This window comes from Budorcas taxicolor, chromosome 2 (genome assembly GCF_023091745.1).
Source record: "Budorcas taxicolor isolate Tak-1 chromosome 2, Takin1.1, whole genome shotgun sequence".
Taxonomy (NCBI): Eukaryota; Metazoa; Chordata; class Mammalia; order Artiodactyla; family Bovidae; genus Budorcas; species Budorcas taxicolor.
The window spans coordinates 134,449,670-134,472,670 of NC_068911.1; the positions used below are offsets into that span (position 1 = coordinate 134,449,670).

General features: G+C 41.3%; 1 protein-coding gene across 2 annotated transcripts in view; it reads left to right on the forward strand.

The window, feature by feature from the left end:
• The first annotated feature begins 17,117 nt into the window (after positions 1–17,117).
• STRADB (STE20 related adaptor beta) overlaps positions 17,118–23,001 on the forward strand; it is a 34,029-nt gene continuing 28,145 nt past the window's right edge. The window contains exons 1-2 of one of the 2 annotated variants that reach the window (XM_052660620.1): positions 17,118–17,311; positions 21,199–21,293. In XM_052660620.1, coding sequence (XP_052516580.1) covers positions 21,282–21,293 — 12 coding nt within the window. In that variant the 5' untranslated portion in view covers positions 17,118–17,311; positions 21,199–21,281. Of the gene's footprint in view, positions 17,312–19,996; positions 20,038–21,198; positions 21,294–23,001 lie in introns of those variants that run through there. The other variant, XM_052660621.1, reaches the window with a different exon arrangement.

A 23,001-nucleotide genomic window follows, 5' to 3' on the forward strand; every position in this document is an offset into this window, starting at 1 on the left:
TTTCTCAAAAGGCAGGTTAGGTGGTCTGGTATTCCCATCTCTTTCAGAATTTTCCACAGTTTATTGTGATCCACACAGTCAAAGACTTTGGCATAGTCAATAAAGCAGAAATAGATGTTTTTCTGGAACTCTCTTGCTTTTTCCATGATCCAGCAGATGTTGGCAATTTGATCTCTGGTTCCTCTGCCTTTTCTAAACCCAGCTTGAACATCAGGAAGTTCACAGTTCACGTATTGCTGAAGCCTGGCTTGGAGAATTTTGAGCATTACTTTACTAGCATGTGAGATGAGTGCAATTGTGCGGTAGTTTGAGCATTCTTTGGCATTGCCTTTCTTTGGAATTGGAATGAAAACTGACCTTTTCCAGTCCTGTGGCCACTGCTGAGTTTTCTAAATTTGCTGGCATATTGAGTGCAGCACTTTCACAGCATCATCTTTCAGGATTTGAAACAGCTCCACTGGAATTCCATCACCTCCATTAGCTTTGTTCGTAGTGATGCTTTCTAAGGCCCACTTGACTTCACATTCCAGGATGTCTGGCTCTAGACAGTGATCACATCATCATGATTATCTGGGTTGTGAAGATCGTTTTTGTACAGTTCTTCCGTGTATTCTTGCCACCTCTTCTTAATATCTTCTGCTTCTGTTAGGTCCATACCATTTCTGTCCTTTATCAAGCCCATCTTTGCATGAAATGTTCCCTTGGTATCTCTAATTTTCTTGAAGAGATCTCTAGTCTTTCCCATTCTGTTGTTTTCCTCAATTTCTTTGCACTGATCACTGAAGAAGGGTTTTTCATCTCTCCTTGCTATTCTTTGGAACTCTGCATTCAGATGCTTATATCTTTCCTCTTCTCCTTTGCTTTTTGCCTCTCTTCTTTTCACAGCTATTTGTAAGGCCTCCCCAGACAGCCATTTTGCTTTTTTGCATTTCTTTTCCATGCGGATGGTCTTGATCCCTGTCTCCTGTACAATGGCACGAACCTCATTCCATAGTTCATCAGGCACTCTATCTATCAGATCTAGGTCCTTAAATCTATTTCTCATTTCCATTGTATAATCATAAGGGATTTGATTTAGGTCATACCTGAATGGTTTAGCGGTTTTCCCTACTTTCTTCAATTTGAGTCTGAATTTGGCAATAAGGAGTTCATGATCTGAGCCACAGTCAGCTCCTGGACTTGTTTTTGTTGACTGTATAGAGCTTCTCCATCTTTGGCTGCAAAGAATATAATCAATCTGATTTCGGTGTTGTTGACCATCTGGTGATGTCCATGTGTAGAGTCATCTCTTGTGTTGTTGGAAGAGGGTGTTTGCTATGACCAGTGCATTTTCTTGGCAAAACTCTATTAGCCTTTACCCTGCTTCATTCCGCATTCCAAGGCCAAATTTGCCTGTTACTCCAGGTGTTCTTGACTTCCTACTTTTGCATTCCAGTCCCTATAATGAAAAGGACATTATAGATATGCAGATGATACCACCCTTATGGCAGAAAGTGAAGAGGAGCTAAAAAGCCTCTTGATGAAAGTGAAAGAGGAGAGTGAAAAAGTTGGCTTAAAGCTCAACATTCAGAAAACGAAGATCATGGCATCTGGTCCCATCACTTCATGGGAAATAGATGGGGAAACAGTGGAAACAGTGTCAGACTTTATTTTTTTGGGCTCCAAAGTCACTGCAGATGGTGACTGCAGCCATGAAATTAAAAGACGCTTACTCCTTGGAAGAAAAGTTATGACCAATCTAGATAGTATATTCAAAAGCAGAGACATTACTTTGCCGACTAAGGTCTGTCTAGTTAAGGCTATGGTTTTTCCTGTGGTCTTGTATGGATGTGAGAGTTGGACTGTGAAGAAGGCTGAGCACTGAAGAATTGGTGCTTTTGAACTGTGGTGTTGGAGAAGACTCTTGAGAGTCCCTTGGACTGCAAGGAGATCCAACCAGTCCATTCTGAAGGAGATCAGCCCTGGGATTTCTTTGGAAGGAATGATGGTGAAGCTGAAACTCCAGTACTTTGGCCACCTCATGCAAAGAGTTGACTTATTGGAAAAGACTCTGACGCTGGGAGGGATTGGGGGCAGGAGGAGAAGGGGACGACAGAGGATGAGATGGCTGGATGGCATCATGGACTCGATGGACATGAGTCTGAGTGAACTCCAGGAGTTGGTGATGGACAGGGAGGCCTGGTGTGCTGCGATTCATGGGGTCGCAAAGAGTCAGACACGACTGAGCAACTGAGCTGAACTGAATGGGCTGTAGTCCACCAGGCTCCTCTGTCCATGGAGAGGCAAGAATACTTGACTGGGTGGCCATTCCCTTCTCCAGGGGATCTTTCCAACCCAGGGATCAAACCCAGGTCTCCTGCACTGCAGGCAGACTCTTTACCGTTGGAGACACCAGGGAAGCCCTTTTGACTAAAGTAATGGCTATAAAAAGATAAAAAACAATTATAGGGCTTCAAAGATGGATAATGCACAGTAAATGGCAAGATAGAATTTGTGGTTTTTCTGTTCTCTTAACCAAAAATGAGGGGAAACACCTCAAGCAGAGGCATTTTATATAATAGATTCTGCAGGGACCAAAAGATGTATGATACTTGGAGAACCAAATAAATCCTTCCCTAACAAATCAGAAAGCATTTTCTTTCAAGGTTGACTGGTAAAATTCAGGTAGTAGATTAAATCAAAGGATACCATCACCTGAAAATCTACAAACATTTCACATAAGGTTAAGAAATAAACGGAACAGATATAATCATGCTGGCAACTTAAGAATATTCCTGTATAATCTGCTCTTCCAGACTTATCTTCAAATGAAACAGCCAAGAAGACACCTTGAAACAGACTTTCATAGAGCAATGAGGTAAATTCAAACTTTAAACACAGAAATTCAAGGAGAGGTTAAAAAATCTATGTCATTTCTTTTTTAAAGATTTTTACTGGAGTATAGTTGATTTAAAATATTGTGTTAGTTTCAGGTGTACAGTGAAGTCAATCAGTTATACATATACATACATATCCACTCTTTTTAAGATTCTTTTGTGTCCTCATTTCTGTCTCCTCTGACAATAAAATATAAATTTGCTTTTGGTGGCTTTAAGATGATCCTAAATCCTTCAGTTATTTTAAACTTAACTACTTAAAGCCTTTTGAAGTAAAAAGTTTTCAAAAGCTGCCACAAGAAAAACCATAGCCAAGACAGCTCTTCAGATCAATGAAGTAATCAGTGGGATGCACAAGCTTACTTGACCAGGAATAGGGTATAACTTAAAATAGGGGTGAGTGACAGTCAGGACAGAATATTTCTAATAAATATATTTATAAACATATATAATTCTAGAATTCTGCATATCTAAAATGTAACAATTTCAATAATATAATTCTACTGCACAAGAGACATTCAAATTATATTATGGTTTAGACATAACAGTCATTATTTTCCAAATCAGTTATTACGGTCAACTCCAGGACTTTGAGATAAGATTACCTTTTGAGGGTGAACTGACATGTAGTGGATGATTTTGATTTGCTGTGAAATTCAGGAATCAAATAAGAACAAGTACATTTTTTTGGGGGGTTGACTATTGGCTATCTGCAACACAGATAGACCATTAGATTCTGAGTTTGACGCCTACAGTAACTAGGTGGCTGAGGAAATTCAGGAATTATCTTCCTCCATCTATCTTTAATAGCTAATATCCCAAGTTCTTCAGGATTTTATCATGGAAAAAACCCTCCTCTCCTTTATCTCCTCGGAAATTGCATCTGTTTCTAGGACTTACCTTCTAATTATACAATAACTGGTCCTGAAGGCCCTATTTTCAGCCCAAATTGACATTTCTTAGCTTTAAACTGGACTTCTAAATATCAACTTATAATCAGCATCATAAACTCACCACAGTGGTGGTTTACATTTGCTTTTAGAAATGAGTCATCTGATCCCAAAGTTGGTTGTATTTACAATGAGGCAAAATGACCTGTGTTTCCAAGTCTATCATGATTTTTTTATTAAGACAACTCCAAATATGAGACTGATTTTGCCTTTAAATGGGCTAGTATACAGTATCAAGAAAAGAACACAAACATGTTACCATAAATTGGGAATACTTCTGTTTCTTATTCTGAGCTGCTAAAGATAGTAAGTGAACAATAGATCAAAATAAATCCTTATTCCAAAAAATTAAGTCCACCTCTATCTTAATATTTTGCAAATGGCAGGCATTCAATAAACATCTATTAAGTGAATGAATCAATCTGTAGTCAAGGTACATCTCTGCAATCTGCAGTAGGGAGAAAACGGAGCCACACGAGAAACAGAGGACTGGGAGCATTTGAAAACGGAAGGCTTTCTTAGCCCAGTTTACAAAGATCTGCATAGGCCTCTCCTGGGTTTCCGTAAGAAATGTGAGCATATAAGTAGGGCTTTATCAGTTAAACCCATCAGTTACACTGAAGTTGAAAACATCCCCTAGAGATGGGTTTGACAGGAGTATGGCAAAAAACCACAAAACCTTTAATACCTGTATCCCCTGCTTCTTGAAAGTTGACTTTACATCACTTGGCTTTTATGAAGACCTACATAAGTACCTGTTTTCACAAACAAAAAAAATTCAAAGAGGATTTGCTTTTATGAAAAAAGGCATTTGTTTTCCTGAGAACCATTACAGAGGCAGTGGGCATCCCAGGCAGTGAGCGGGGCACCGTCCAGCTCCTTCCCAGGGAACTACATTCAGCATCTCATCATCCAGCCACTATGGCTTTGAACTGTGTTTGTGACCATCTGTGCTTCATCCTGATTTATTCTGTGCATCTGTTAGCAAGATGTGTCCTAAGGTAACTGCTTCACTTTACTCCAGCTTTCTAAAAGGTTTCACACGAGTACTCTACTTTCTGATATCAGGGGACCCTTGTATCCAACTCTCCCACAGCACCCTCATTTTCTTCTCTTAGAAATATTGATAATAAGATGTTTTCCCCTTAAAGTTAATACACAGTAATAAGAAAGGTCCAACAAACTGCAATGGGCCGGGAGAAAAGTCCTTAGACTAGAATAGAATAAAAAGAATTTGATGATGCAGGGGCATAACTATGACCAGCAATTTATGGTGACTATGGTGATATGTGGGCTTTCCAGGTGACAGTGGTGGTAAAGAACCCGCTTGCCAATGCAGGAGACATGAGAGATGCGGGTTCTGTCCCTGGGTTGGGGTGATCCTCTGGAGGGGGGCATGACAACCCTCTCCAGTATTCTTGCCTGGAGAATCCCATGGACGGAGGAGCCCAGCGGGCTATAGCTCACAGGGTCACAAAGAGTTGGATACGACTGAAGCGACTTAGCACGCACACACATGGTGATATGCTCCAGGATTACGAGCTTCTAAAGACTTCTTTCTCCCTATGCTAAATGGTCTCAAGTGGCTGATTTTTTTGAGCTATGAAATCCACTTCTAATCTTCTCTTCTCCCTCACTGGGAGGCTATCAACCTTTGCTGCCAGTGTGCCTCTCCCTTTCTAACCTGCTGCTGGCTGAGACACCAGATAACCAGGTTATCAGAGAACCCAGAAGCTGTCTGCTTGAGACTGAACCCTAGGACCTGTTTTTTGACCCTTGGCTCACTCTTCAAGCACCTCTTTTTTCACCCCTCCAGCACTAGGGCTTTAGCTGGCTGGCTTCTCTTCCGTTGACACTGTTGCCAAGTGCTTTTCTCAACCCGGTGCTCTTTTTTCTAGGCTGGCTAAGAATATGTTCTGTCTTTAATCTTTACTGTCTCCTCTGAAAAGCATAGGTCTGTCTCTTGTGAGAATTTTACTATGAATCACTACAGAGAAATACAGTGGAAACAAGGAGAAAATGGTTCAGGAAATCTTATAAAATCTCTATTGTGATTTTGCTACTTAATCAGTGTTTACTGACTGCTCTACTTGGATACCCCCAGCAGACTACATGCTCAATTCTTTCCTGACTATACTACAAGCTCCTTGAATGAAGCTATTTTACTTTTGTATGTCCCAAACCAAACTGACACACAGTATTCTTGCAGTACATGCCCAAATATAACTTAATGATTAAAAATGTCAACACACTGAATTAAAGATGTACTTGAATGAACAAAATTGATTATTGGTACATTTCAATCCAACATCAACTAAATGAATTGCTTGGGAAAGCAAAACCAAGCTAAGATTCAATATTTGAAAGAAAACACTGTATCTGCTTTATGAAAAACTCTGTATAAGAGTTTGTTGGTAAACGGATGATTTATCATCTTCATAGCAATAACACAGTACCCAATTTCCTTGTAATAACTAAAAAGAATGAGTTGTCAGTTTTGTCAGAAAGCTAAACCTGAACCTTTGACTCATTGCTTAGTTTTATCATGTTTTCCACAAATAGCATTTTCAGCTGTTTATGAACACATTTAAAATGAGTCCTGTATCAAACAAGAAATACTGAGTATCTTCTTTAAAAACTTAGCTACTAATATAAGTCTCATTTGTAATCTTTCAATTTTGTGACTAAAAATAAAACAAAGTCACACTCAGTGCGTTAGCCTGCTGCTAAGTCACTTCAGTCATGTTCGACTCCGTGCAACCCCGTAGATGGCAGCCCACCAGGCTCCCCGGTCCCTGGGATTCTCCAGGCCAGAACACTGGAGAGGGCTGCCATTTCCTTCTCCACTGCATGAAAGTGAAAAGTGAAAGGGAAGTCACTCAGCCGTGTCCGACTCTTCGCAACCCCATGGACTGCATCCTACCAGGCTCTTCCATCCATGGGATTTTCCAGGCAAGAGTACTGGAGTGGGGTGCCATTGTAGCTAAAAAGAGGAGAATGGTTAAAAGGAAATTTGTTTTTTTTATGGTGTTAAATTATGTGCTTTAGGAACAGTAAGTAGTGCCATCTCAGAGACACTGTAGCTGGTTTCCAGTCTCCTCTTCCTTTCCTTCAGACAGACTGTTCTTTCTTAACCAACAAGCTTCCCTTTGTTTTGATTTATATCACTAGCTGAATAACCCCAAAGCAGCACACAACATGGTGTGGCATGAAATGGAAGACTATGAGTGAAAGCAATTAAGAGCTGAAGGCAGCGTTTTGGCACTCAGAACCCAAACATGTACTTACTTTCCACAAGTGATGGATTTTTGAGAAATGCATTTTCGAAGCTGACATACATTTTGATTGTAAAGAAGAAGTTAAGTTCTGAAAAGATCACAGCACCTTGTGGGGAGAGGCTGTTGCAGGTTCTTCAGCTACAGACATCACACCATAAACATGCCCTCTGTTATCCTGTTAAACAACAATTCCATATCATATCTGTCTCAGTCTTCTCTGAACCCCTATCTGTGTTCCATCTCTTTCTCATTCCTCCCACCAATAAACCCACATAACCTGTAGTAGCTGTCTCTCCAAACTCTGAGAATTTAGTACAAGCACAACGCTAACCATACATTTACACACTTGTTGATGGCAGTGCAAATTAGCAATCGTCTAAGAAGAGGAACTGTGTGGCTGGAAGACAAAAGGGGGAAAGAAACTTATTTTTCATCATTTCCTTCATTTCAACCCGTTAAAAAATAGTGAAACGTACATTACAAGTCTCTCCTCCTGCCTAAACTGTTCTACTGGTTATCCCTCTACTCCATTAGCTTCACCTTCTTCCATGGCCTATTATCATGCCCCAAGTCTTCCATTTCATTAAAAACAGATAAAATAAAAATTTGAAAATCTCCCTTCCCCAAGACTCTGAGGTCCTTTCTAGCTGCTGCCGTCTGTCCTCAGCCAAGTTTCTTTACAGAGTATTCACTCTCATGTTCTTCCCCTCATCTCTCATTGTTACCTCAACCCCACTACAATCTGATCTTTCCTGAAACCAGTTTCCCTTCAGTTGCCAATAGTCTCTGCTAACCAATCTAATCTACCTTCTTAGGTGTTATCTTGGGTTACCTCTGATTCAGTATTACTGACCACTCCCTCCTTGAACTTTCCTCCTGTGGCTCTCCTGGAGCCTACAATTTTACAGTGAATGCTCTTTCTCAAATGCCTCCACTGGATCACCCAGCTCCCTTCTTTTGATCCTTAAATGTTGGTATTCCCCAGAATTCCAGTTTTGACCATGTTCTCATTTTTTTTTTTCCATGTATCTTTGTACAAACCATTCACCACCACAGATTAAACCATCTCTTTCATGTTAATAACTCCTAAACAGGCTCTTCAGACCAGACTTCTTCCTGAGTGCCACTCACATTTCTCACAGCTGATCATGATCCAAGAAGTGACCCATGGAACCACAGATACCTCCTTTCTCTAACCTTGCTGCATTCAATCCATTATCAATCCCTGTGTAGTATAATACCTATATATATATATATATATACACACACACATATATATATCTCAAGTGCACTCACTTCTCTTCATCCTCTCTTCCACCATCCTAATTCAAGCCATCATCATCTCTTAGAATATGAAGAACCTAACAGACTCTATTCTTAATCTCCTCTGTATTCTCCAAAAGACAAAAGAATAAAGCTTTAAAAATTAAACTCCTTTAAAAAAAATTCAAGGATGTCCATAATATACAGAATAAAATTCACACTTCAGATGTCCAAGGTCCAGCCCCGCCTGGCCCCTGACTACTACTGTTCCCTCATCTTGCACCACTCTCCTCCTTGCTCATACTCAGCCACAGGCCTTCTGTCATTTCCTTCCACTTCCTCATCACACCGTCTCCTATCTTGGGCCTTTGCAATTGTTCACGGTACCCAGAATACTCTTCCCTCTTCTATGTTAACTACTTTTACCAGTCCACCTGATCTAAAGTAGACTCCCTGCCACCTTTATTTTCTAACTTTGCATTTAATGTTTCTTTCACAACATGTATTCCAATTTACATCCTGGAAGTCCTCTTCCAGACAGGAAGGAGAAAGGTGCTATCTTCTCCTTTTCCTCTCACTTGCTGACCAGGATGGATATATAATAGCAGGAGCTCAAGCAACTCAATAAATATTTGTTGTTGAAATGAACTATTAACTGAACCTGGTGGGTGAATTCTTTCACCACTAACTTGCATAACTATCAACTTCATTGTTATACAACATAGTGTAACACTCTTAAATTAGACTCTATTTTATCTGAACTATTCCTTCATTCTTCATGACTTGTCAGAAAGCTTTCTAAAGAAAAAGAACTCGCAGTTTGGCAAGCTGACAGAGATATATGGATAAGCTTCAAAGACCTCAGTGATCTTTACAGCATGAATTAGTTCCACTTCTATACCACAGGTAGACTTTGTATGCTCATTTTCTAGCATGAATAAGCCATAATACAGAGTGTAATTAATCAGAATGTCCCCAAGGTTATGTGAGTCAGTAATAAAGCTACAATAAAGTCAGAACATTACATATTAAGAAGCCAGTTATAAAAGAAATTTTAATAAAAGGATCACTATTAACAACTGGTCAACAAGCTGCTTATTGGACTGCTTTCAATAAATGCTGCTTGAATTAAACTGCAAGTAGTGAAAAGAGATAGAAAGTAATATACAACAGTCTCCGTCTTGAAGGGAAGATAAAGATCTAAGAACTCTAATGGGAAGAGTTCTAATGAGCTCCATGATCTAGATTAGATCTAAGATTTGATGATTTAAGAAATCTGAGAATATAAGATAACACCACCAGATAAGAAATAAGTATTTAATGAGTATTGGAACAGAACTGTTGTATAGATAGTGAGTGGGGCGAGTTCTTTTCTAGCTGAAGTGGCCTGGCTTCACACAGGAGTAACATTTAGTACAGGGCTACTCAAGGAACACAGGGTTCCTCAAGGATGGAAAGATTTCAGTACCGAGAATGGGGGTGTCTGGTAGGCAAAGGTTAAAGGAAAGGAGGCCCCAAAGCAAACAGCAGACAGAGCCAATTCAGCAGCAGTGTGAAGACCAACTGAAGTGGGAATGATTATGAAGAAGGTACTTGGAGTTTTAAATTAGACTAGTTCAGATAAGGAAGTGTGAACTTGATCTCTCAGGGAACAAGTTTCTTTCTTTTTTCTTTTTTTCTATTAAAACTTTTTTTTTTTTCCTACCATGAAACAATATTTTTTGGTCAGTTGGTCACATTTGTGTTCTAACTCTTTTTTTTAAACTTATTTTTTATTGACATACAGTTGAATTACAATGTTAATTACTGCTATACAGCAAAGTGACTCAATCATACATATATGTATATTCTTTTGCATATTCTTTTCTGCTATGGTTTATCACAGGATACTGAATATAATTCCCTATTCTATACAGTAGGACCTTTGCTGTTTATCCATTCTATATATATATCAGTTTGCATCTGTTAATTCCAAACTCCCAATCCAAACCCTTCCCACCTCCCTCTGCCTCGGCAACTACCAGTCTATTCTCTATGTCCTTGATTCTATCCGTTTCATAGATAGTTTCATTTGTGTTGAATCCAGATATAAGTGATATCATATGGTATTTGTCTTTCTGACTTGATAGGACAATCTCTAGTTTCATCATGTTGCTGCAAATAGTATTATTTCATTATTTTTTTATGGCTGAGTAGTATTCCACTGCATGTATATATCATATCTTCTTTACCCATTCACCTGTCAATAGACATGGTTGTTTCCACGCCTTGGCTATTGTGAATAGTGCTGCTATGAACACAGGGGTGCTTTTATCTTTTTGAATTATAGCTTTGTCCATATGTATGCCCAGAAGTGAGATTGCTGGATCATATGATAATTCTATTTTTAGTTTTCTGAGGAATTTCCATACTGCTTTCCAGAGTGATTGCACCAATTTATATTCCCACCAACAATGCAGGAGGGGGAGCAAGTTTCTAAGTGGAAAATGACATTTGAAAAATAAATTTGGAGTCAGGAATTTTTTTCAGGAATGGAGAGATTAGAGGCAGAAAATTAAGAAATTTTATTATTATGCCTGAGTTATTGTAATAAAGGCATAAACTATGTATATAGAAGCAGTAAGAAGGATGTGTGCAATTTGTGAAATGGTAAAATAGGACTTAACTGTTAAGTAGGGATTAGATTAACTTTATCCTCTCCTAAAAGATTATTACTTCTAATATACACCTCAATCATTTGGTTTAAAAACCTATACAATTTTCCTTGCCCCTCACTCCCCAAGACTTCTCTTTCTCAGACATTTGCTATTGTCTGTCTCCCATCCCCCAAACTGGCCTCTCCAACCACATAATATATTCCAGCCAAAACAAAGGAGTGTATTTATTAGTTCCCTAGACACACCAGGAAATTCCCAAACCAATGACTTTGTTCATGCTATGTCTTCTTTAACATCCTCTCCCCATTCTATGTATCCAAAGTCTAGACATTATTCACATCTGAGGTCAACGCTACTTTTCCTATCTAGCTCTCTCAGAAGCCCCAGCTCAGAGCAAGCATTGCCTCCCAATACTCTTCATTTTCCCCTAAAACACTTTTTTCAAAAACCTTACACTTATTCCTTATTTCTTCTGACAAACTGTACTCTCCATGGCAAACATACCCAATTTATTTCCTCCTCCTTTCATACGTAACTGAAGATCTTAATAAATAATACATGGCAACAGTAATGATCTTGATAAATAATATATGGCAATTATATATGGCTAAAAGCTCAGACTCTGAAGACATCCTGTTTGAGTTTGAATCTTAACACTGCCATTTATTAGCTATGTGACCATGGATAAGTTACTTAGTCTCTCTGTGTTTCAATATCTTTATGCATAATGTAGAGATAATAACAGTAGATCATGGAGAAGGAAATGCCAACCTACTCCAGCATTCTTGCCTGGGAAATCCCATGGACAAGAAGTCTGGTGGGCTATAGTCCATAGGGTCGCAAGGGTCGGACACGACTTAGCACCTAAACCACCACAGCAAGAGTAGATATTTCATAAAGCTGTCAGAGGACTTGGCTTAGAATAGAATAAGTACTATAAAAGTGTCTATTAAATACAGTGGAAAAATACTAAATATTCTGTGATAGGTGAGAGAAGCTTTATTTACAGAAAGCAAAATGTCAAAAGCAAAGCCAGTCTCTAGGTACAAAATAGGTATATACAGATTCTTCTTAAATCTTATGTATGCCCTAAGGGTTAGCTGTGCCCTTTTAAATCTTCCTCATGTTAACAATGGTCTTGTTATGTCAAACAACTTAGTTTGACATTTCAATATTCTGAGAAAATATTTAGTTCAGCTTCCTATGACAGTAAGACACCCAGTTGATCTTCTTGCCTCCAGTCTTACCCTCTTTAATCCATCCTTCCATGGCTCACAGAGTATCTTTCTAACATGCAGACTTAATGTTTTCCCATGGCTGCAAATCCCCTCCACTCTACCTCCCTTAGGATAAAGTTTAAAATCCTTAGAGTCTCATACACATTCATCCAAAATGGCCCCTGCCTCGTCTTCAGAATCATCTCTCAACACTTTTTTACCGTCAAATCTAATCACCTGGCCACACCTCAAAGACTTTTTGTATATCATTCCTTTGTTAGAATATCTCTTCATTCATTTGCTAGGACCACCGTAACAAAAACCGATGGATAAAGAATCCGCCTGCAAAGCAGGAGATGTGAGTTTGATCCCTGCATCAGGCAGATTCCTTGATGGAGGAAATGGCAACCCACTCTAATATTCTTGCCTGAAAAATCCCACGGATAGAGGGGCCTGGCGGGCTATATAGTCCACAGGGTCACAAAGAGTCAGACATGACTCAGCAACTAAGCACAAGCACCGGCTAGGTAGCTTTAACAACAGAAGTTTATTTGCTCACAGTTGTGGAGGCTAGAAGTCCAAGATCAAAGTATCAGCAAGACAGGCTTCTCCCGAGGCTTGCATATGGCTGTCTTCTCGAAGTGTCCTCATGTGGTCTTTTTCCTATGTGCACATGTTCTCAATGTCTCTTTTGTGTCCAAAGTTCCTCTTTTATAAAGATACTGGTAAGAATGAATTATACCCTAAAGGTCTCATTTTAACTTGGTTACCTCTTCAAAGGCCCTATCTCTAAATATAGTCATATTCTGAGGTTATGGGGGCTAGGGCTTCAATTTACAAATTTTGGAGAAACACAACTGAGCCCACAATAAGGCCTTCTTCTTTTCTTTGGTCAGGCTAATTCCTATTTATTTTTCCAAGACTGGCCCAAGTCTTCCTATCCAGGAAGATTTCATTGCCCTGTCTCTGTGTTCCCACAGTACTTCTGTGTGCTGCTCACTCATAAACACACTATCTCAATTGTCTCTTTCCTTCTTCAGATTGTATTCTTTCAGAGCAGAGAATAAATCTCTAGCACTTAGCACAGTATCTGTCCCATTGAAGAGATTTACTAAAGATTTGATTATTTAGGGAACATAGAAGAAAGAATATGAGCTTTGAATAAAGCAGGCCTGAGTTCAAATCCTGGTTCTAATATGCACCTATGATTTTAAACAAGTCACTAAATGTTGATCTTCCATTCTACATAAGGTAGTTATGGACATAAATGACTTAATTATAATAAAAGCATCCATTTTTAGGGTTGGTAGATAGTAAGTGAGTGAAGTTGCTCAGTCGTGTCCAACTCTTTGCAACCCCATGGACTGTAGCCTACCAGGCTCTTCTGTCCATGGGATTTTCCAGACAAGAATAGTGGAGTGGGTTGCCATCTCCTTCTCCAGGAGATCTTCCTGACCCAGGGATTGAACCCAGGTCTCCTGCATTGTAGGCAGATGCTTTACTGTCTGAGCCACCAGGGAAGCTGGTGGTACATAGTAGGTGCTCACTAAACATTAGAGTACAGATTCTGGGATTGCCTGGGTTTGAGACCCAATTTCCCCACTTAGTAGCTGAGTGACCTCGGGTATGTTAACTTCCCCTCTGCTTCAGTTGCTTATCTAAATAAACATTTCTCACTGCTAATGTGGGGATGTTTACTATTATATGATCACTTAAAATCTGAAAAAATATGGCTGGATATCATGAGTAATTTAGTTCCTTCAATTATAGTTATTTTAAATGTGAATATTACTTACATGCCTCAGACTTCTTACCAACCACACAAGATAGTAACTAAAGAGGTTCAAAAACTGGTATGGATGATATAAGTAAAGATCAAAATAAACATGAAATAATAAATTTTCACGTGTCTCATTCCTTATTTTGGTGTTTAAACATCTTGGGTATTGAAGTAAAAATCTTAAACAAGTTTTTCTATTCTCTGTGACTATGGATGTTAATCATTTGTAATAGAGAATACTACTTCCTGGCTCAAATTTTCAATTTCAGAACCACTAAACCTTTGAACTAGAAAGGCCAATCCTATCAAGGCTTACCTAAGTAAACAGGTGGATTTGTAATGGGCTCTTAGGGTCTTAATGAAAAGCTCTGCGAAGGACAGGCATTGCAAGCAGAGAGAACACCTGGTTCAAAAGTACTAAAGCAGGGTTCAAGAATTATTCTAGATATTCAAGGTATGTAGTAGGAACTAGTATTAGAAAATAATGCTGGAAAATGCTTTTTAATCATCCAACCTTTGAGGTCAGCAATTTCTGAAGTAGGTAAAAGTTATCTGACCTATAACTTTGAAGTAAGGCAGATCTAGGTATGAATCTCCATTTGTTACATAAGCACAGTTTTAGAGCCTTAGATTATGCAAGGGGGTTATTATAGTGATTAACTGATCAAATGCACATAGAGCTCATAACTGAGATGCCTGGCTGACTGGGAGGTACCTAGCCACACAGTGAATCCATGGACTGTAACCTGCCAGGCTCCTCTGTTCATGGAATTCTCCAGGCAAGAATACTGGAGTGAGTATTCATTCCCTTCTCCAGGGGAATTCTTCCTGATCCAGGAATCAAACCCAGGTCTCCTGCATTGCAGGCAGATTCTTTGCCATCTGAGCCACCAGGGAAGCCCCATTAGTGATTAATGGATCAAATGTAAGGAGAGCTTATAACTGATATGCCTGGCTGATTGAGAGTAATCAAATGTTTGTCTTTCTCACACCTGTAATCATATGAATAAACACCTGCAAAATAACTTAAAACCATCTTTCACATAGTATGTATTTGCTGAGTATCTGAGGCTTACTGAAAATGACTTAATTTTAAAAACAGAAAGCTGGCCAGTGCTTCTCCCAGCCACCCAGGCAGCCTTCCAGCTAGAGCCCCCGCCTCCACATCTCCTCCAGAAATTGAGTCCCGATCATCCTGCTCACTCTGCTGCAAGAAATCCAGACTTTCAGGGAGAGAAGGGAACATCAAACAGAAAGTCTGCAAGGACATATTCTCATCAGGAAAAACTCTCCCCAAACTGCAGAGCCTCAGGTCAGGGGGTAGGGAGCGTGGGATGACAGAGGCTCCTCTGGTCAGCTAGGTGAGGTGAAGAAGGTAGGTGGGACTTTCAAGTTTTGGAAACACCTTGGAATCTTCCCCAAGTAGCTGTCAACAGGTCTCCCCTTCACACAGACTGCTGCTGCTGCTGCTGCTAAGTCACTTCAGTTGTGTCCGACTCTGTGCGATCCCATAGATGGCAGCCCACCAGGCTCCCCCGTCCCTGGGATTCTCCAGTCAAGAACACTGGAGTGGGTTGCCATTTCTTTCTTCAATGCGTGAAAATGAAGTTGCTCAGTTGTGTCTGACTCTTAGCGACCCCATGGACTGCAGCCTACCAGGCTCCTCTGTCCATGGGATTTTCCAGGCAAGAGTAACGGAGTGGGGTGCCACTGCCTTCTCCATCACATGGACAGAAGTCAACAAAAAAAGAAATCTGCCTGATTAGAAGATAAAACAACAGAAAGCTGGGATAACGGCTGAGATAAACAAGTGTCTTCATCCCTGGCCTTTCTCCTCACCAGTGTCTTTCACAATTTCTTCCCAAGTATCACCACACCAAGCAGAAACATGCTATTTGGAGATCACTGTAGCTCAGACTTCCAATTCTATAGCAAAGATTAGAAGTCCAGGGGAAAAAAAATCACTGAAATAGATAAACAAAACTGGAAGAATTCATTGCCTTTTTTACCCTATAGTCCATTATTGCTTGATGAATTTCCAGTGAAAAGTTAGTTTTCGACGCAGAAACTGCAGGCTTAAATAAAAGGTCCTTGGGCAAGTAACTGAGTTCACGACAATTATAATGACCTAGAAATCTTTTCAGTGTTTAGGAGACTACCTTTACTCTGGTACTAAAAGGACGTAGTCTAATATCCATTACTTACGCTTCAAACTGAAGGCAAGCGTCTTTCTTTTAAAAGACGTGCGGTGTCCGGCTCAAAATCAATTGCAAGAAAAGCCCAACTCAACACAGAAAGAGCTCTTTTCCACACCCTCTCGTCTCGCTCACATCACAGATGGCAACCAAGGCTTGAGATTTAACATCCAGACACTAAAGCGGCTCATCGGTCAACGATGGGGCACCAGGTGGGTGCTGTCCGGCACAGGATGGGATGCTGCCAATCCTGAGAGGTGCAGCTCGTGTGAACCCCGAGGCCAGAGCCTAATGCCCATCACTTAGCACTTACACTTGGGAAACCACCCGCTTCCCATCGCGGGGCTGAAACAAGGGGAAGACCCAGTCCTCCGATACCCCAATTCCGGGGTCCGCGCGTGACCTCCGAGAACCGGGAGGAGCGCGGGTAGGGGAAGCTCCTCCGCCTTCAAGGGAAGATGGCAAGGGCAAGTTCGGGTCGTAAACGGAAAGGTTACTCACAGGAATGACCCGGCGTCCTCCATCCAGCGCCCAAGCTCCCTCAGGGAAAAGTCTCCAATGAAGCGGCAGCTGGAGAGCAGCAGCCTGGGCGGCCGCCGCTGCCAAAAACTATCTGGGCGTGGCAGGGACGGGCGGGCAACTTCACAACATCATCATTCAGCGACTTCGGTTTTGCAGCGACGCCAGGTCAATGACAGCCCCCACACAATCGGGGAAGAGAGGAGACCCATTCTCCCAGCAGCCTGCACGGCGCCAGCGCACGACCTGCTGGGAATTGTAGTTTAATCTAGGCCACGCCCCCTTAACTCGAAGGCCACGCCCCTCCCTGCTAGCCCTGAAGCGGGAGGCGGGAGGCGGGAGGCGGGGCAGCGACCCTGGGGCCGGAGTGGGGCGAGTCCAGTCCCGGCGGGCTGCGGGGGTTTGGGGCAGAGTTCCAGGCCCACAACCCCAGTCCGGGTCGTACCGCCCCCTTGGCTCCGCGGCCCGCGCTGGGAGCGGGCCTTGCGCTCTCGCTTTGCCCCTGGGCGGGCCGGGCGCCCAGGCCCCGTACCGCTGGCCGCTTGAGGAGAACCGCTGGCCGTGGTCGCCGCCAGGGTAATGAGGGGAGGCCGGGCAGGGAGGGGAAAGGCTAGGGGCCGGTCGCGAAGCGAGGGAGCGCGGCTTAGTCCGCGCGCGCCTCGGGAAGCTTGAGGCTAGAACTCGCCGTCATACCTCCAGCCGGAGCCCGGGCGGCTGGCGGAGCAGTGGCGGGGAAGAGCGGCCCCTGCGCCCCGCGCAGCTCCGGTTCTGTCCTGCGTCCCGGGCCGAGCGGCGGAGAGCACCTGCGTGTGGGTAGGCTGCGCCTGCTGGGGTCGGCGGCGCCAGGTGCGCGGGTCCGGCCGCCCGCGGTGCTCTCCCGGTTCCCAGCACCCCCAGCCCTGCTCTCACCTTTGGCCACACTCACCCACGCGTGGCATTCCCAAACCCGAGACGCCCTCCGGCCCCGCTCCGTGTGCCACCTTCTCCGAGTTCGCTACAAAGTCCCCCAAAGCAGGACTCGCAAGGAAGCTTTTATATAATTGAATGCAAGCTGTGTTTTCTCCTCGTTAGTTAAGTTCAGGATTGTGTTTTTCCTTCGTGGATTTGTTGTGTCAAGCACCTTTTCCCTCAAAACGCGATTGGAATTTGTGACAGCGCGTACCTAGCAAAAGCCTGGCCCACAGTAGGCGCTTAGTAAATATTTTTTGAAAGCTTGAGTCACGATGCTAAGTTTGGAAAATTCTACCGAGTTGTGCGTCGCTATAGTTAAGATTTTATGGGTTCCCAGCATCGCTTTGAAAAGTACAGTAATTTTAAGGCTCCACAAAGAGTTGCTACTGCTAGGTCACTTCAGTCGTGTCCGACTCTGTGCGACCCCATAGACGGCAGCCCACCAGGCTCCCCCGTCCCTGGGATTCTCCAGGCAAGAACACTGGAGTGGGTTGCCGTTTCCTTCTCCAGTGCAGGAAAGTGAAAAGTGAAAGTGAAGTCGCTCAGTCGTGTCCGACCCTCAGCGACCCCATGGACTGCAGCCTTCCAGGCTCCTCCGTCCATGGGATTTTCCAGGCAAGAGTACTGGAGTGGAAATCGGGCTTTTTTACATTCCCTGTAACAAGGGCCTCTGGTGGATGATTAAAGTAACTCAAAACCCGAGTTCTGTAATTTGCACATTCTGATTGTTCCAGAAAGTGTTAACCTTTCAGATTAAAGTTTTCAGAGGAACCATTCTTCATTCATTCTTCATTCAGATAAAGTGATTCATTTGATCTGAATCACCTAGAATAAATTTATTTACAAAGCTTTTTCCTGATTAGCTTTTTAGATACAAGTATGAGAGATCACAGTGATGTACGTGTCAATACATTCAGAAATACAAGTCTCAACTATGAATTTTTTTAAAAAGATATTCATACCTAGTGAAAGCATGCAGGAGAAAATTATAACAGCAAATTTGCCCCCTTCCCCCACCCCTTACCGGGGGCAACTGCTGCCTTGACCTCAAAATGTCTTATAAAATTATCTCTTAATAGTCTGTCACATCTGAAGCAAAATCTCTGGGATTAAGCCCCGTACAGGGGCAACCCCTTTAGTACTAACAGTTTTCACAGATTGTGTGTTTCTTCTGAGTTGTCCTGAAAAATAGATAATGTAGTTGGAGAAGGCAATGGCAACCCACTCCAGTACTCTTGCCTGGAAAATCCCATGGACGGAGGAGCCTTGAAGACTGCAGTCCATGGGGTCGCTGACACGACTGAGCAACTTCACTTTCACTTTTCACTTTCCTGCACTGGAGAAGGAAATGGCAGCCCACTCCAGTGTTCTTGCCTGGAGAATCCCAGCGACGGGGCAGCGTGTTGGGCTGCCGTCTCTGGGGTCGCACAGAGTCGGACACGACTGAAGTGACTTAGCAGCAGCAGTAGCAGATAATGTAGTTAAATTTTTTTTTGTTTAAGAAAGAACTTACTATTATAATGTGGAAAAAGTAGGAAACAATCATGAGAACTAGGAAATTCAGTTAATCACCACATCTCTAATCTTGGCTTGTGGGAATGTATGCTGCAAGTGGTCTGGACCTTGTTTGCCTGGGTCACTAGTGAGTGTCTCCAATGCCCAGCACAGAACCTGACCCATGACAGCCATTCATTAAACACTGTGGTAAGAATACTTGATTGTTTCAGATAGCAGTGTAATTACTTTCTGCATGTGAATGGTTTCTTCATTTACTTAAATATTTTTTTAGATTACTAGAAGTAAGAATTTTATAGGATCAAAAGGTATGAATGTTTTTATGGTTATCAAAACATTGCCAACTTGCTTTCCAAATGAGCCCTACCATTTGGTACTGCCAACAGTAATAACTGAGTGTATCTTTCAGAGCATCTTCTTAAGCTTTTATATGGATACAGTATTTGGTAATTCTTACCACTTTCAGATGAAGCATTTCATTTGATCTGAACCACCTGGAAACTGGGCAGGGCAGGTGTTGCATTATCCCTTTTGTAACACAACAAATATCAGTGCCTTATATTGATAATGAATGGCAGGAGACAAAAATAATCAAACCCTGTCAGGGCCCCCCCCCCCCCCCCAGCACACCCATTTTTACCTTTGGTCTGTAGTGAATATCATGAACAAATTGACTTCTTTCCTTAACAATAAAATTAGATGCTGGTCTATAACTTCTGTGGTTTACAAAATCCTTGTCTTTGCCATTTTTCAGATGTTTGCAGATGCCTTGATCGAACTTGGGAATTTCATTAAAATGAAATAATGAGTCACAATTTAGGTGAAAGAGAAATTGGGTAGGTGTAAGGGAATACCTCTCACTAGGAAGTTTAGAACATTGCCACCCTTTCTATGCAGAAAGATCTGGGAAATTTTGGTGGTGCTTTTGCAGCTTCTTGAATGTAAATCTAGTAAGTTACTAGAGGTTTAAAAACCTCTTTTGTAGCTTCTTGAATGTAAATCTAGTAAGTTACTAGAGGTTTAAAAACCTGTGCATCTGTTGGAGTCTTCATAAACTATTGAGATTAATATGCCATCAGTGAAACTGGACAGGAATTATTTGCATAATAATCAGCATATTTTTCATGTCTGTCAATAAATTCCAAGAAGAATGGAAATGAGCACTAAGAATCGTAAGGTAAAAAAATTCAACCTACAGAAAATATTTTCACGTGAAAACTGAAAAAAAAATTTGTAAACATATGGCAAGAAGAAAATGTTATTAATTCCTAGTCTGTTACTAATCCTGATTCGTTCCCAAATTTGCTAAATTTGGGAAATTTAGTGACCCTAAATGATTTAATAGGTAATGAATTGATAAGGAAGCTTTGGAAGATTCAAAGTTTACTTATAAGTAGAACTATTGGAAATTCTTGGGCATCATTTGTAGTAGAAGTGGGCCCCAAATTGCTTTTTTGTATTGTTTTTACATTTTGCTTAGGGTTCTTGAAAAAAGTAATACAGATAAGGAAGAACAGATGCAGGTAATCAATCTTTGGAAATATTCAGAACCTCCTTTCAACTGCACTTTGCCTTTGTGATGGAAATCTGTGAAAGTCGCTCAGTCCTGTCAGGCTCTTTGCAACCCCATGGGCTATGCAGTCCATGGAATTCTCCAGGCCAGAATACTGTAGTCGGTAGCCTTTCCCTGCTCCAGGGGATCTTCCCAACCCAGGGATTGAACCCAGGTCTCCTGCATTGCTGGTGGATTCTTTACCAGCTGGGCCACCAGAGATGCCCAAGAATACTGGAGTGGGTAATATCTGATATCTCTTGTGATATCAGGTCCGAAATGGCATTCGGTAAACAGAAACGCTCTTTAAGAACACCTTTCAGAAACGTCGGTAGTCCTTATGTCAGGGAACAGCTGCCCAAGTAAATAGTGGTGGGTTTTGGCAACTAGATCTTTAAGGAATTGTTATGTAAATATGTTATTTTGCTTCTGTTTTTCATACTAGGATATTTCAGTGTCTTGAAGATTAAAGCAGAAATCTTTGGAGTAGATGGATTTTTGTTACTTTCTGTGAACTAAAGCGATTCAATGTCTCTTTTGGTAAGTTTTTATAAATGTGGATCTAATTTTGTATCAACAGAGTAGTTAGATATTAGTGTAAAGCCATAAGAGAAGTAGTCTGATGGCATATTCTTATGCTCTGAGATGTTATTTTGATCTGAATGACTTCTGGTCTTGAAACATAAGTTAAGTTCTCACTGAGTTTTTGTCTCTTTAAAAAAGAGCTTCTCCTATACTTTTCAGATATACTCCCTCTATTCCTTTGTCCCATACACACTTTTTCTCATACATTTACTATCCTTAGATATTCCTCTTCCATCCAGCCTTATTCTTTAAATCTTTCAGAAATCCCTTTTTACAGATTACCATTTGACTAAAGGTGTTCTTGCCTGGAGAATCCCAGGGACGGCGGAGCCTGGTGGGCTGCCGTCTATGGGGTCACACAGAGTCGAACACGACTGAAGCGACTTAGCAGCAGCAAGCAAAACAGTATGAAAAATAAGCCCCTTGACTTAGCAAGACAAGATACATTTGGATCAATGTATAATATGATATATAGATACTAACTTGGTTTTTGTTTTGTATGAAGTTCATGGTATCTAGTCTAGATTAAGTAGTTTTAGGACTTCCATTGTGTCTTAATATAGAATATTATGCTTTATTTGAATATTTAAATTATTAAAGCAGTGATCTTTTAAAAAGTGGTGGGTGCATATGTAATTTTCAAATACTTTAATATATCTCTCTTAGTCTTCAAAATTGTTAGTGATTGGTGGTATAATCCTCATTTAGAGTTTGGTCTAAGATTGCAAAGAATTAGAGGCAAGGATCAAACTCATATCTGCCAATTCACTCCATCAATTGCCAAATCTGAGAGGCAGAACTATGAAGTTAGGAGACTATATTGTTGGTTATTTGGAAAATATAGAATGCATTCACTTTGTGTTTAAAGTAAAGTTTATCTACCTAAAAGGGGAGCTTTATATATCTGGAAAATATATTGAGGTGAAATATTGCCTCATTTTTCTAAAGCAAGATCTGCAGACGTTTTCTTTAGAGGGTCAGGTAGGATTTGTGTGCTATATGATCTCCATTAAATTACTCTTTTGTTACCAAAGCAGCCATAGGCAGTATGCTGCTGCTAAGTCGCTTCAGTCATGTCCGACTCTGTGTGACCCCAGAGACGGCAGCCCACCAGGCTCCCCCGTCCCTGGGATTCTCCAGGCAAGCACACTGGAGTGGGTTGCCATTTCCTTCTCCAATGCATGAAAGTGAAAAGTGAAAGTGAAGTCGCTCAGTTGTGTCCGACTCTTAGCGACCCCATGGACTGCAGCCTTTCAGGCTCCTCCGTCCATGGAATTTTCCAGGCAAGAGTGCTGGAGTGGGGTGCCATTGCCTTCTCCGTAGGCAATATGAGTTAAATGCAAATAGCTGTGTTTCTGTAAAACTTTACACACTAAAACAGGTGGTGGGTCAGATTTGATTCATGGACCATAGTTTCTGCTCTAAAGGATTATCTAAGATTTAACAATTTTATGTCAGTTTGTAGGTTGGATGAGATGTAAAGGGGTATTTGATAGATGAAGATCCTGAGTTTCAAAGGGCTATGTGGTTGCGTAGGTTTCCAAATTTGGGGGGAAAGACATCTTACTTAATCTATTATTTCATAATTATGGATTTTTTTGGAAAAATAGAATTTGATAGTGGGTCATTTATATTTGTTCAGTTTGTTAATAATTTCAGTTTA